The 12,048-nt window shown below is 45.5% G+C and overlaps 1 protein-coding gene across 4 annotated transcripts in view; it reads left to right on the top strand.

Annotated features, from left to right (window-relative positions):
• The window catches only part of MAP3K3 (mitogen-activated protein kinase kinase kinase 3), an 82,201-nt gene that overhangs the window by 65,990 nt on the left and 4,163 nt on the right, over positions 1-12,048 (top strand). For 3 of the 4 annotated variants that reach the window (XM_037810085.1, XM_037810082.1, XM_037810084.1), the window contains 8 exons: positions 3,682-3,815; positions 6,189-6,262; positions 8,450-8,517; positions 8,762-8,854; positions 9,483-9,674; positions 10,196-10,344; positions 11,035-11,166; positions 11,605-11,734. In XM_037810085.1, the coding sequence (XP_037666013.1) occupies positions 3,682-3,815; positions 6,189-6,262; positions 8,450-8,517; positions 8,762-8,854; positions 9,483-9,674; positions 10,196-10,344; positions 11,035-11,166; positions 11,605-11,734 (972 nt within the window). The remainder of the gene's footprint in view (positions 1-3,681; positions 3,816-6,188; positions 6,263-8,449; positions 8,518-8,761; positions 8,855-9,482; positions 9,675-10,195; positions 10,345-11,034; positions 11,167-11,604; positions 11,735-12,048) is intronic. The other variant, XM_037810083.1, reaches the window with a different exon arrangement.

Raw genomic sequence — 12,048 nt, 5'->3', positions numbered from 1 at the left:
AGAACAAATGTCTGTCATTATTGCAAGGTGTTAATAATAGGGAAGAAATATACATATTGCAAACTATGAACTATAGTTAACAGTAATATTTTAATATTCTTCCATCAGTTGTAACAAAGGTATCACATCAATGCTAAGTGTCAATAATCGGGGGTTATGGAGTAAAGGAGTATGGAGTTTTTCTTTTGGAGCAGAGAAAATGTTCTAAAATTGATTATGGTGATGGAAGCACAACTCTATACTGACAGCATTGATTGTACACATTGAATGGATTGTATGGTGTATGAATAAAACTGCTTTAAAAAAAAAAATCCTAAGTCCCATAGGAGAAAGATTTATTTGTTGGAGAAACTGAATCTCTGAGATCTCCTTGCTCCCAACCTCCCTTCCACCTGGCCACAGACTAGCAAAACTGCAGTGGAGAGTACATGAAAGTCTGCTTATTGAAAACTTGGATCACCACTTCCCTTCTTCCTACCTGCCCTGCTCCCAGAATGGCAACCTCAAGGCATATACCCCAGGATGGAGATTTCAGGATTTTTCTTTGGAGAAACTAAATGACTTGAGGAGGGGAGGAGCATGATCCACAGATTCAGACATTGGAAGTTCCCAAATGAAAAGGTTGGCTCACCATTGGATTAACTGCAAGCAAGTCCCCCAGTTTACAAGCCCTGCCAGAGCACACAGAGCTTCAAATGGCCTTTATCCTGTGGACTGCCAGTTAATTGGCAAATGCCCTCAATACAAGAGTCTAGGACCAAAGCAAACAGCAGAAAGGAAATTGAGGAACCAGAGACAGTACTAGGAGAAGAAGAATACATCAAAACCAACCATAGTCTTAGAGAAACAACAGGAAAAAAACTGTATCCATGAAACAAGAACAGGATGTGGTTACAAAGGAAAAATTAGAAAACATGACCAAACTGTAATTCAAAAGACAGCAGAAAGGTTGGAAGATAGTGTTGAGGAAGTCTTCTAGAAAGCACAAAAGAAAAAGACAGAGATGAACAGTAGGAAAGAAAAGATGGGTTTCTGAATGAGCAAATGATGGGGAAGAAATTAGAAATAATAAAATAAAACTTCTTAAAACAGGACTTGAGTCTCTAGTTTGAAAGGGATCACCAAATACATCATTGAAAAGTTTCAGAATATCAGGAACAAAGACCCCGAGGGTTTACAGAGAGTTCACACACAGGAATAAGAATGACATCAAACTTCTCAACGGAAGCTATAAAACATAGAAGATTTTCAAACTTCTGAGAGAGTATTTTTTTCACCAAGAATTCTATTCCCAGACAAACTCTCTCTCAAGAGTTTAGGTAAAATAAAGATGTTTTCAGATTAAAAAAAAAAAAAAAAATGCCTCTGCTGATTCTGTTGTTCTGTTAATTCATGGCATACCATCACTAAATTTACACTTAGGGCTTCTTTAGTTTCTGTTGGAGCTTAGAAAGGAAAACTTGAAGAAACAGACTCTTTCTTGCATGGGCCTGTTGTTTGCAGTCATTTGAAAGGCATGGCCCAGGTACTCCTTTATCCCAGAATGGGTATCTCTACCGTGCGTGTGAAGTGTTAGGAAATCTGGTAAAATTCTATGCCTGTTTTCAGAGCAGTTTTGTTTCTGGCCTCTTCTCTGGAGTTCAGTGGTGAAGCCAATTATCAGAGGTCACATGTTAGTCTTCCCATCCAAGACATGTAATTTTCAGTGGTCCCCAAAGGGAGTCTGGTTGATGCCTCTGAGAAGAGATTGGAAGTGTTCTTGGTAGCAAACTCACTAAGATGCTTCCAGAGCTGTGACCAGGCTCTGTACTAGCCTCCTCAGTGGATATTTAGTCTCTGGTGTACAACCTCTATTTCTAGAGCACAGTCCGAGTCTTCCTGGGTGCTACATGAGCTTTTGAATGAGAGAAGATATTTAAAAAATAAAAACAAAAACTGTGGATCCCAAATTTTTCTTCTGAAACTGGCCTAGATAGGATGGATATCTAGGTGTCAAGATAGGAGGAGGTGGCAGTTTGCTGTTCCCATCTGTCAGGGTGGAATGAGTCAGCGTCTTCCCTAAACACCCAGCTACCAAAATCATTCTCTCTTTCTTCCTTAGACATTTCATAGAGCATCGTGCCTGTAGTTTCATTTTAGGAAATCTAGTCCTACAGCCCCGAACTATCCTGGAGATACCAGCCAGTGAGGAAAGCAGCCTTCTTTGTTGAGGGATTGTACTTTGGCTCTGTTCCCCGTATCTGGGAATTGCTGGGTGGGAGTGGAAAGGTGGGGAGTGTTAGATGAGTGAGGGCTCTCATGTCTCTGCTTGTCTATGTAACAGGATAACTTTGTTCCCTCCAGAACAGGAAAAGGACTCAGGATAAGAGCCCTATATTTAAATTTTGGAACAACCAGAAATATTTGTCTGCAGGTATTGTCAAAGCTTTTGTAAACCTTCTGTAGATTGGGTGTTCTGATTTGCTCAGTGAGCTTCGAAAAGGAAAAAGATACAAACTGCCAGCCTCCTTCTCTGAGCTAGAAGTAGGGAGACCTGTTTTCCCAGACTCAAAATACTTGTGACAGAAAAGCATTGTTTTGGGACTTAAAAAGCATGTATGCACATCTCATGTCATTTACTGATGTTAGGACCATAAACTGCTCCATCTTACAAGCTCATTGGTGAAAGTACCATGTTGTACATTGGCTTTGTAGATAAGAGATGTTTTTCTCTCATCTGTAAAATAGGGATAATTCCTGCTTCCTAAAACTGTATTGTATTTCTTTTGAGAAATGTAAAGTTCCTTGAGTCTCAGTTTTCTCGAACTCTGCTAAGCAAATATTTACCTCTTAGGATTGTTGAAAGGATTAAGTGAAGTAACAAGTGTAAAAATGCCTTGCAGAATGCCCAACACTTAGTAGGCACTCAAAAAATGTTTGCCAAAGCTCTATTTGCAGGCATGTTGAAATGAGGTAATTACTGTGAATGCCCAACAAAAAATAAGGCACTATGCAAATTCAGGATAATATTATTACTCATGGTAACCAGAAAGAGTGGGAATCGCTACAGATGGTGGAGGTAGCCTCTTGTTACTGGCCAAATATTGGAAGAGGGTTTTTACTTGAGAAGGTAGAGAACAGGTAAGGAGAGAAACTGACTAGAAGAACAGGGCCCAGAGAGGAATGGAGAGAGATGCCCTGGTATATCCAGTCGCCTTTTCTTGGACCCCCAGCCTCAAAATGCTGCTGGGACCCAAAGCTCAAGAGGATCAGGCTGACTGATATATCAACCATTTCCTAAGTTCTTCCTAGAATGGGAGAGAATAGCAAGAAATGACATCAGGGCTGTAGAGGGAGAAGGAATTAGAAGTGACATTATTAAGAAATTACTATATTCAAGGATTAAGAAAAAAAATAAAACCTGATATAAATTCCAGTTTAAATGGTTTAGTAATGTTTATTCTGGTTTGTGTTTTGTTCCAAGGTTCTTGGCCATATATGCCCTGGTGCCTGCTCCATCTCTGGAGCTAGCTTCCTTTTAGGAAGGGACAGTTGAAGCATGCTGGGCTGTGATGGCCATGGCCCACGTAGGACACATTCCTGGCCTTTAGGACCTGGTGTCTCTGAGTTGGCCCTATGTCTGCTTCTCTCAGGCTGCTTGTCCCAGGCACTGTCATCAAAGTCCTTGTTTTTATACTCCAGGCTCCCAGAACCCTGGCCGAAGCTCACCGCCCCCTGGCTATGTGCCTGAGCGCCAGCAGCACATCGCCCGGCAGGGGTCCTACACCAGCATCAACAGTGAGGGGGAGTTCATCCCAGAGACCAGTGAGCAATGTGTGAGTATGGGGGACTGGAGGGATATGACCAGGGTGTGTCAGACCAAGGTTATAACCAGGGGGTTCCTGGGGAGCATGGTGCAGAGCTGAGGGACTTGAATCCCTTCCAGTAGCTCTTTTGCAAACCAGGTTTGTCCAAATATGGATTATTCCTTTCAAGGGGCAAAATATCAAGTACTTTCAAAGACCAAATCTAATCTACCCTGCTCCTTGGTATTAGATGAGCTTTCAACAAAATTTTCTCTTCTATGTTCCTGTTGTTGGTCTCCTGCAGAACACCACTCTGCTGTTTGCACACTTCCTTACAGTCATCCTTCTTCATTCCAGCAGAGTTTCAACATTTTACCAATCCTAAATTCACAGATTTTGTTTTTCATTGGCTGTATTTTAGTTTTGCTGTTTCTTGTTGACAGGTGGAGAGTAAACCATATCCAAATTCCACTGTAGGATTGTTTAATTTAGGTGAACTTTTATGGTAGACAGTTGTATAAGTTATCTATTGCTATATAACAATTTACCACAATTTTGCAGCTTAAAACAACGTACTTTTATTATTTCACAGTTGCCCTAGGTCAGGAATCCAGGCACAATTTACCTGGGGCTCTTCTCACTGTCACACAAGGCTGCAGTCAAGGTGTTGGCATGGTTACGTTCCTTCATGTAGCTTAGGGTTCTCTTCCAGGATCTTACGGTTGTTGGCAGAATTCAGTTTCTTGTGGTTGTAGGACTGAGGTCCCCATTTTTTTTCTGACTCTTGGTGGGGGGGCTGCTTTCAGCTCCTAGAGGCTGCCTGCAGTTCCTTGTCATGTGGCCCTCTCCATAGGCTGCTCACAACATGACAACTTGCTGCTTCAAGGCCAGCAAGAGAATCTTTCTCCAGTCTACAAAGGTGGAGTCTTATGTAATGTAACATCACCATGAAGTGCTTGTCCCAACCCCTTTGCCCTATTCTGTTGGGTAGAAGCAAGTCACAGTTTCCACCTGCACTAAAGGCAATGGATTAAAAAGGTGAGACTCATTGGGGGTCCCCTCAAGGTGTCTCCACAACAGTGGCTCACCCATTTTGGTGGCTAACTTTTTAACCAGTGGTTTACTTAATGAAAATGGCAATTTGGCTTACTTAGTGAGGGTGCGGTTTGGCTTCATTCTCAAGCCTTCTCAGTGAGCTTGCTTTGATTGTGAGGAGAAAGATTGCTCTTTCACATTTTTGGAAAGAGGGAGTTTCTTAAGAATAAAATGTCCAATGGAAGGGCCAGCACCTTCGATGAGGGATTTTACAAAAATCTGATTCTTACAACTTTTCTTTCCCCTCAATAGCTAATCTGTATGTATTCAAACTATATGGGCTGTGAAAAACCCTTTATGCTGCTGCTTCTAGCTTCTGTACTCCTATTTTCCAGATAGATTCATGTTGGGAACCATGATCTGGAGTGCTTTCAGCTACAGGTTTTTACTTGGGCATTTTACCAACCATCTTTTCTCTTTTCTCTAGTCAGAGCAGTTTTGGGCATCAGCTGTTCTAGAGATGACTTGGGTGTAAAATCTCAGAGGTTGCAGATGAGTTCTAGTGCATTTAGTCTCTATACTTCCCCACTGTTTTATACCCTGGCCCCTTCACTTTTTTACTTTAAATGCCTGGCCCTGGAAAATATTTGAATATTTGATTCGTCATGAAGACAGACATTTAGAAAGAGGCCAAGGAAAGGAGGAGGCTGCTGGGGAATGCCTTGTTCCTCCCCCTAGTACAGGGGAAATGAAGGGGAGGACCTTCAGGAGATGAGTTAGAGAAAAAGCTATTCCGCCTCTTGTTACAACATTTGACCAAGGGCCAGGGCAGCATTTTAATCTGTATAGATACCTCTTGCCTCTGCATCAGAACCAGGAATTGGGAAATTTTTATTCTGCTATCAGCAGTGCACTGACTAATCACATGACTTCAGAAAAGTCTCCCAACCTTTCTAGGCTTGCAGTGGCTTGTCTGTGAAATGGGAGCAATACATGTCTTTGTAAATTTTAAATTATAGAGTGTAAATAGAAGCCTTCATGTTCCACCCATACTCACTGGAAGCTCTGCAGTGCTAAGCTCCAGTGTTACAGAGCCAAGAAAGTGCCCACAAGGAAAGCAGCATTTCTGCTTTGCTCTCCTGGCAGAGCTTCTTGGGATGCCAGCCAGGCATTTTTTTCCCTTTCGGAAACTTGCCTTTCAAACTGTGGGGAGAATAATACCTTCCTAACCGTTTTCCTCACTGCACGGGGAGAGAAAGGGCGCTTTCGTATTTTTACACAAAGGACCATTTGCTGGCTCTGAAGCCTTAGGTCACCTGGCCAGGAATTGGGATGGGCTGTGGTTTTATTGTCTGACTTGCCTTGCAGATACTGGATCCCCTGAGCAGTGCTGAAAATTCCTTGTCAGGAAGCTGCCAATCCTTGGACAGGTCAGCAGACAGGTATGGGTCTATGGGTGGTTTGGGGTTTGGTCCATAGGCATTTCTGGAACTGATGGGCTGAGGAGGCAGGGTTAGCTACTGTGTGTGTCTCCAATCCAGACGCTCATCCACAGGCCTGGGGTTAAAAGTCATGCTTCCAGGAAAGAAACCTCGCTGGGATTTCTAGCCTTCTCCTTAATTTCCCAGATACCATGAGAATGTTGTTTGTGTAATTAAATGAATAGTAATAATAGCCTATACTATTAGCAGTTCACATTTATTAAATGCTTGCTCTGTGGTATTCTAAGTGTTTGACTTCCCATGTAATATATACTGCACTTGAACTCATAGCCTTGTTCTTGTGATCTGGACTGAGAAGCAGTGGATTTTTAATGTTTTTTGGAAAAAAAAAACAGAATTATCATTCATTTTTTTTTCTTTCTTTTTCTCCTCCAAGTATTTCTGATGAAATAAGAAATTGGGATATAAAAACCAGAAAACACAATATCCAAACTATCTGGTTTACCACACTGCCTACTTGGTGTGTAATCTTGTTGTTATAGTTTGGGAGGAAATAAATGCTGTTTTTTACATACCAAATTGTTTTGCTGACCTGATTCGCTCATCCATGGGGGAATGTTTGGAGTTAGTCTGGGCACTGATCCAGTCACTCTCCCACCTAGACTTCGCTATGACCAAGAGCACTTCAGTCACATCTGGCTGAGGTTAGGGCTATACTCAGAGGCTATTCAGCAGATCTGGGGATTGTACTTTCTTTGTTCACATCGGTAGTGAACTTGTGACCCTGGTCAAACTTGTGCCATGTCTTTCCTAACAGACTTGATGAGCACTGTGTTCCCTCTAAATATCATAGAATACACTCATAGTTATTTATTGGTATCCAATCTGTAGCCTTGTTTTGGCCTGCTCTCCAACCAGGGGAGCAAGAGGGCACAGGTAAAAGTGGCAGGAGTTGCTGCCCAAACTGAGGATTCTGCCGGGACAGAGACTGACTCTGGCTTTGAGCTCTCAAAGCTTTGTGGCCTTGGGGCATCACCTTCCCCACACTGGGAGTGGGGGGGGAATTAGTAGTGGGGAAGTAGGGAGCAGCCCCTTGCTGATCTGTCTGTCTCTCATGTCATTTGTTTGTGAGGGAAAGGACCATTCAAATGGATGATGGAAAAGATAGTTAAATGTATCTACTTCTCTATTCTTGGGTTTTTCCTCTGCCCTTTTGAATTGATTTCTTCTCCTTGAGAATGAAACCCAGTGATCTGGATGTAACTTCCTGGAGGCCGGGCCCGCCTTGAGCTCAGGGCTCTCTCATTTTCTCTTCGTGGGATCTGGGGAAAGGTATGGGATCTGAAGCCAGATAGACCTAAATACAGTCCCACCTCCATCAATTATTAGTTGAGTGCCTTTGGACAAGTCCCTTAACCTCTCAGCTCCTCAGTTTCCCCATCTCTAAAATGGAAAGGAAGATGCTTGGTTTAGTAGCATGAACACAGAGTTTGAAGTTACAGATGTGGTTTTGAAGTCTGGTTATGTTGCTTCCAACTGTATCCCTGGGCAAGTTAATTACTTAAACTTTTAGAGCCTCAGTTTCCCCATCTATAAAATGGGATCTTAATATCTATCCTGTAGGATGTCTGTGAAGAACAGAAATAGCATAGCAGCTGTTCAATAATTAGTACCTGCTGTATTATTTTTATTATTCTTCCTACTTCACAGGGTTGTGAGGATTAAATGAGAACAGCTCACTTTGTAAAATAAATAAGAAAGCAGCCCTCTGTAAACTACCAAAATTCTATATTCAAATGTTATTGCTCTTTTTATTACTGCCCTGGGCAAGAGATTTTCTTGTAGCTCTTCACCTTTACAGTGGCACAAACAAAGATAGGAAGAAAAGCCAAGAAGGGAAAGCATTGCACAGCCAGGGCCAGGGTGGAGTTTGGTAGGAGTGGAGAATTTACTTCTCAGGGTCCTGTAGGATCTGTGCCTCAGGCTAGTAAAGGAGTTGGGGGGTGGAGAAGGTAGGAGACTGAGCTCAGAAAAAGTGCTGTTTCTCTTAGACTTTGCTTCCTACCATGTGATGATATGGAAGGGAGTTAGGAAAGGCAGTCCATCTGAATATCCTGCCTTTGAGCCTGGTGGGCTGCTTTGGAAATACACTGAAGTTATTTTGTGATTTATTTTTGTTTTCTCCAGCCCATCCTTCCGGAAGTCACGAATGTCCCGAGCCCAGAGCTTCCCAGACAACAGGCAGGAGTACTCGGGTGAGTTCCCTAGAGGCTGGGTGAGCACTGCAGGGTGTGGGTATGTGTTTAGGAATAGGGGTGGGGGCGTGGGGGGCCGTACTGCAGCAGGCATTCTGCTTTTGGTAGCTCTGAGTTGAGAAGCCAGGGCTGTATTGTAATTCTCTTCTGGCCTGTTGCCCTGTGGTCTCAGGTGATCTAGGGGCTTAAGTGGCTCATTCTTTTTGGCCTACCCAGAAACCAGTGATTCCCCTATCTTATTCAGATCGGGAAACTCAGCTCTGTGACAAAGGAGTCAAAGGTGGAACCTACCCCCGGCGCTACCATGTGTCTGTGCACCACAAGGACTACAGCGATGGTGAGTCTTCCTCCACCTGCCCTCTGCTGGCTGCCTTGGGAAAGGACACACTGAGGGCTCGGCTGTAGGATTTCTGCAAGGGAGGGGGCCCAGGCACTCCAAACCTCTTGTTTTCCTTTATTCCTGAGGAATTGTACTACAGACCTTAGGCACTGGAGACAGACAAAGAAACAGATAGGGAGGATGGTATTTGTAAACTAGATACTACCACTGAGAATTCTGTCCTTTGAGTCCAGAGTGTCCTCCAGGGACACCAGTTCTCAAACACCCTCTTCTGTCCCCAGCAGCCGATTGAATGGAATGACCTCAGAGGGGTCAGGAGTAGGATGCCAGGGGTAACAGAGACTTCCACCATGGATTGGCCTTGCGAGTGATTTGGGGCCTGAATGGCCAGCCCTGTGCCTTCCCTTAGGCCATGGCTCCCTTGAACCATCTATGGCTACTATTTCTTAATTCCTGCCTTTGTCCTGATTCTCTGACAGCCACCTTTCTGACATGAGCCAGGTGGGAGGGCAGAGAGGATGGACCGGAGCTGGCGTTTTCTATTCGTTCTTGTGAGGACCTGGTTTGCACATTCAGCCTTGTGGTCAGTGCCCTGATTTGCTCTCTGGCCCTTGCATCCTTTCAGGCAGAAGGACATTTCCACGAATACGGCGTCATCAAGGCAACTTATTCACCCTGGTACCCTCCAGCCGCTCTCTGAGCACAAATGGCGAGAACCTGGGTCTGGCTGTGCAGTACCTGGACCCCCGCGGGCGCTTGCGAAGTGCAGACAGCGAGAATGCCCTCTCTGTGCAGGAGAGGAATGTGCCGACCAAGTGTGAGGAGTCACCCCTGGCTAGGAGGAGGCCACTCGGAATAGTCAGACAAGCTGCAGAGGGGTGGGAGGACGGCACAGGTACTGGGCTGTTCGGCTCAGCAGGAGGCTGCTCTGGCTCAACCTTATCACACTGTAGGAGCCTTGGAGTGGGTGGCAGAAGGTCTGAGTCTCTACGGTACTTCTCTCTGGGCTTTAGTTTCTCCAGGTTTAAGCAGAGAGCAGTAGCCTTAATCACTGCCGTATTAAAAGTTTTAGGGGCTTTGGACATAAAAGTCTTTGATCAGTGCAGAAGAGCATTTAACCATGACATTTGCCAATGTTCTGCTTCTTGGGACTCTGACCTTAAGGTCTGATTAAACAGGGTGCCAGAGCTGCTCCAGACTGGAGTGGAGATGCTGTTCTGAGGGACATGATGGTGCTGGGGGGGGGGTGGGGGGGTGGTAACTTAGAGCCTCTGGGGAATGAGGCAGGATATAAATAATGTCCATGGTGTAATATTCTTTCCTTCTGTTCTCCTTTAGCTCCTAGTGCCCCCATCAATTGGCGCCGGGGGAAGCTCCTGGGCCAGGGTGCCTTCGGCCGGGTCTATTTGTGCTATGACGTGGACACGGGCCGTGAACTTGCTTCTAAGCAAGTCCAATTTGACCCAGACAGTCCTGAGACAAGCAAGGTACTGCCGTCCCTGTGATCTGACTTCCACTGCCTCCCTTTCAATACCTCTTTCATTGCACTGAGTAATTGCCCAGGATACTACAGGCTGCTGCCCCAATTCTTCCTTCCAAGCTCCCTTGCTGTCCACCCTGGCCCTGGCCATGGGGTGAAGGTACTATGGTCAAAAGAGCATCAAGCACCTGGGGGAGGCATTGAATCTGAGGAACTGTGAGTTGATGGCAAGTCCCAAGCAGCCCAGAGTGAGAGGTGATGACCAGTGCTACAATGAGCATTACCTGTCCCATGCTTACCAAACAAATGCCTCTCTCCAGCCCTAGGGCCAGGAAGGAGCCGCAGAGCTTCATTCACTTGGTCCACCTCTAAAGGAGGAACCCCATGGGCTGTTTTTGAAGTTCATCTTTGGGTATGGCCTGCACTTCAGGTTGAGTGGAAAAGTACAGCAGTTCCCTTAAACACCAGCAATCCCTTCTCCCACCCATTGTCAGCCCTCTTCCAGGACAGTGTGCGTGCCACCATCCCACAGGTTGCCCAGTATTGTGACTGACCGCTAGACGGTTGAGAGAGGTTCGCCTTTCCTCCAGCTGAAGTTCCTAAGCAAACCCTTGTGAGATCACTGACAAGGGCAAGCTAAGCTGGTCCCAGCTGTCTAGAACTGGGCCCCAAGAGCTGAACTGGACCCCTCCCCTAGGAGGTGAGTGCTCTGGAATGTGAAATCCAGTTGCTGAAGAACTTGCAACATGAACGCATCGTACAGTACTATGGCTGCCTGCGGGACCGTGCTGAGAAGACTCTGACCATCTTCATGGAGTACATGCCAGGGGTATGTACCTCTTGAATGCATGTGAAGACATCACATAAAGAGGGCCTGGGATCTGTCAAGGGGAGGGTCAGCTTTTACATGGATCTGACCACTTGTGACTCCAGAGGCTCAGGGGAGCAAGATGAGGTGATGGCAGGACTTGGAGGCAGGAAGGCCCTGCCTCTGGCTGTAGTGACGGGGTGGGATGTGAAGTGGGCCCTCCCCCAACCTGAGCCGCGCAGGGCTGGGATGCTAGTGCAGTAAGTACATCCTTTACCTAGAGCAGAGGAGCCTCCCTTCTCCTGGGTTTGGGTTAAACATTGATTTGAGGCAAGGACTGTTTCTTATGTTTCCCTAAACTGCTCTTCAGCCCCTAACAAGTTCTCACCAGTGCCCCTGCCTGCACCAGTCCCCATCCTGTAACTGGGGTGACTCCCTTTGACTCCTTGTGATCGACAGGGCTCAGTGAAAGACCAGCTGAAGGCCTATGGAGCTCTGACAGAGAGTGTGACCCGGAAGTACACCCGGCAGATCCTGGAGGGCATGTCTTACCTGCACAGCAACATGATCGTTCACCGGGACATCAAGGGTGAGCAAGGGTCAGGCTGTTGGAGTCCCCAAGACTGGGTTCAAGTCTCCTACTTACTGACTGGTTGCCTTGCACCAATGACTTCAGAATTCTAAACTTTCAGAAAACTGGAGCCCTAATACCATCTTCCTTGGAGGATTGGTGTTAGGATCAGTTGAGCAATTTTAGAAAATACTGTAAAGTACTCTGCAGATGTTGGCTATGGAGATGATCATTTTCTACTGAAGGTCTGAGCCTTCCCTTTGCTAGACTGTTTGCTCTGAGGAGTCCATGCCTAATTCAGTGGTAATCCTGGCCCTCCTCAGCAGCCCTCA

The sequence above is a fragment of the Choloepus didactylus genome, chromosome 18 (assembly GCF_015220235.1).
Source record: "Choloepus didactylus isolate mChoDid1 chromosome 18, mChoDid1.pri, whole genome shotgun sequence".
NCBI classification, from domain to species: Eukaryota; Metazoa; Chordata; class Mammalia; order Pilosa; family Megalonychidae; genus Choloepus; species Choloepus didactylus.
This window is presented reverse-complemented; position numbering and strand designations above follow the sequence as displayed.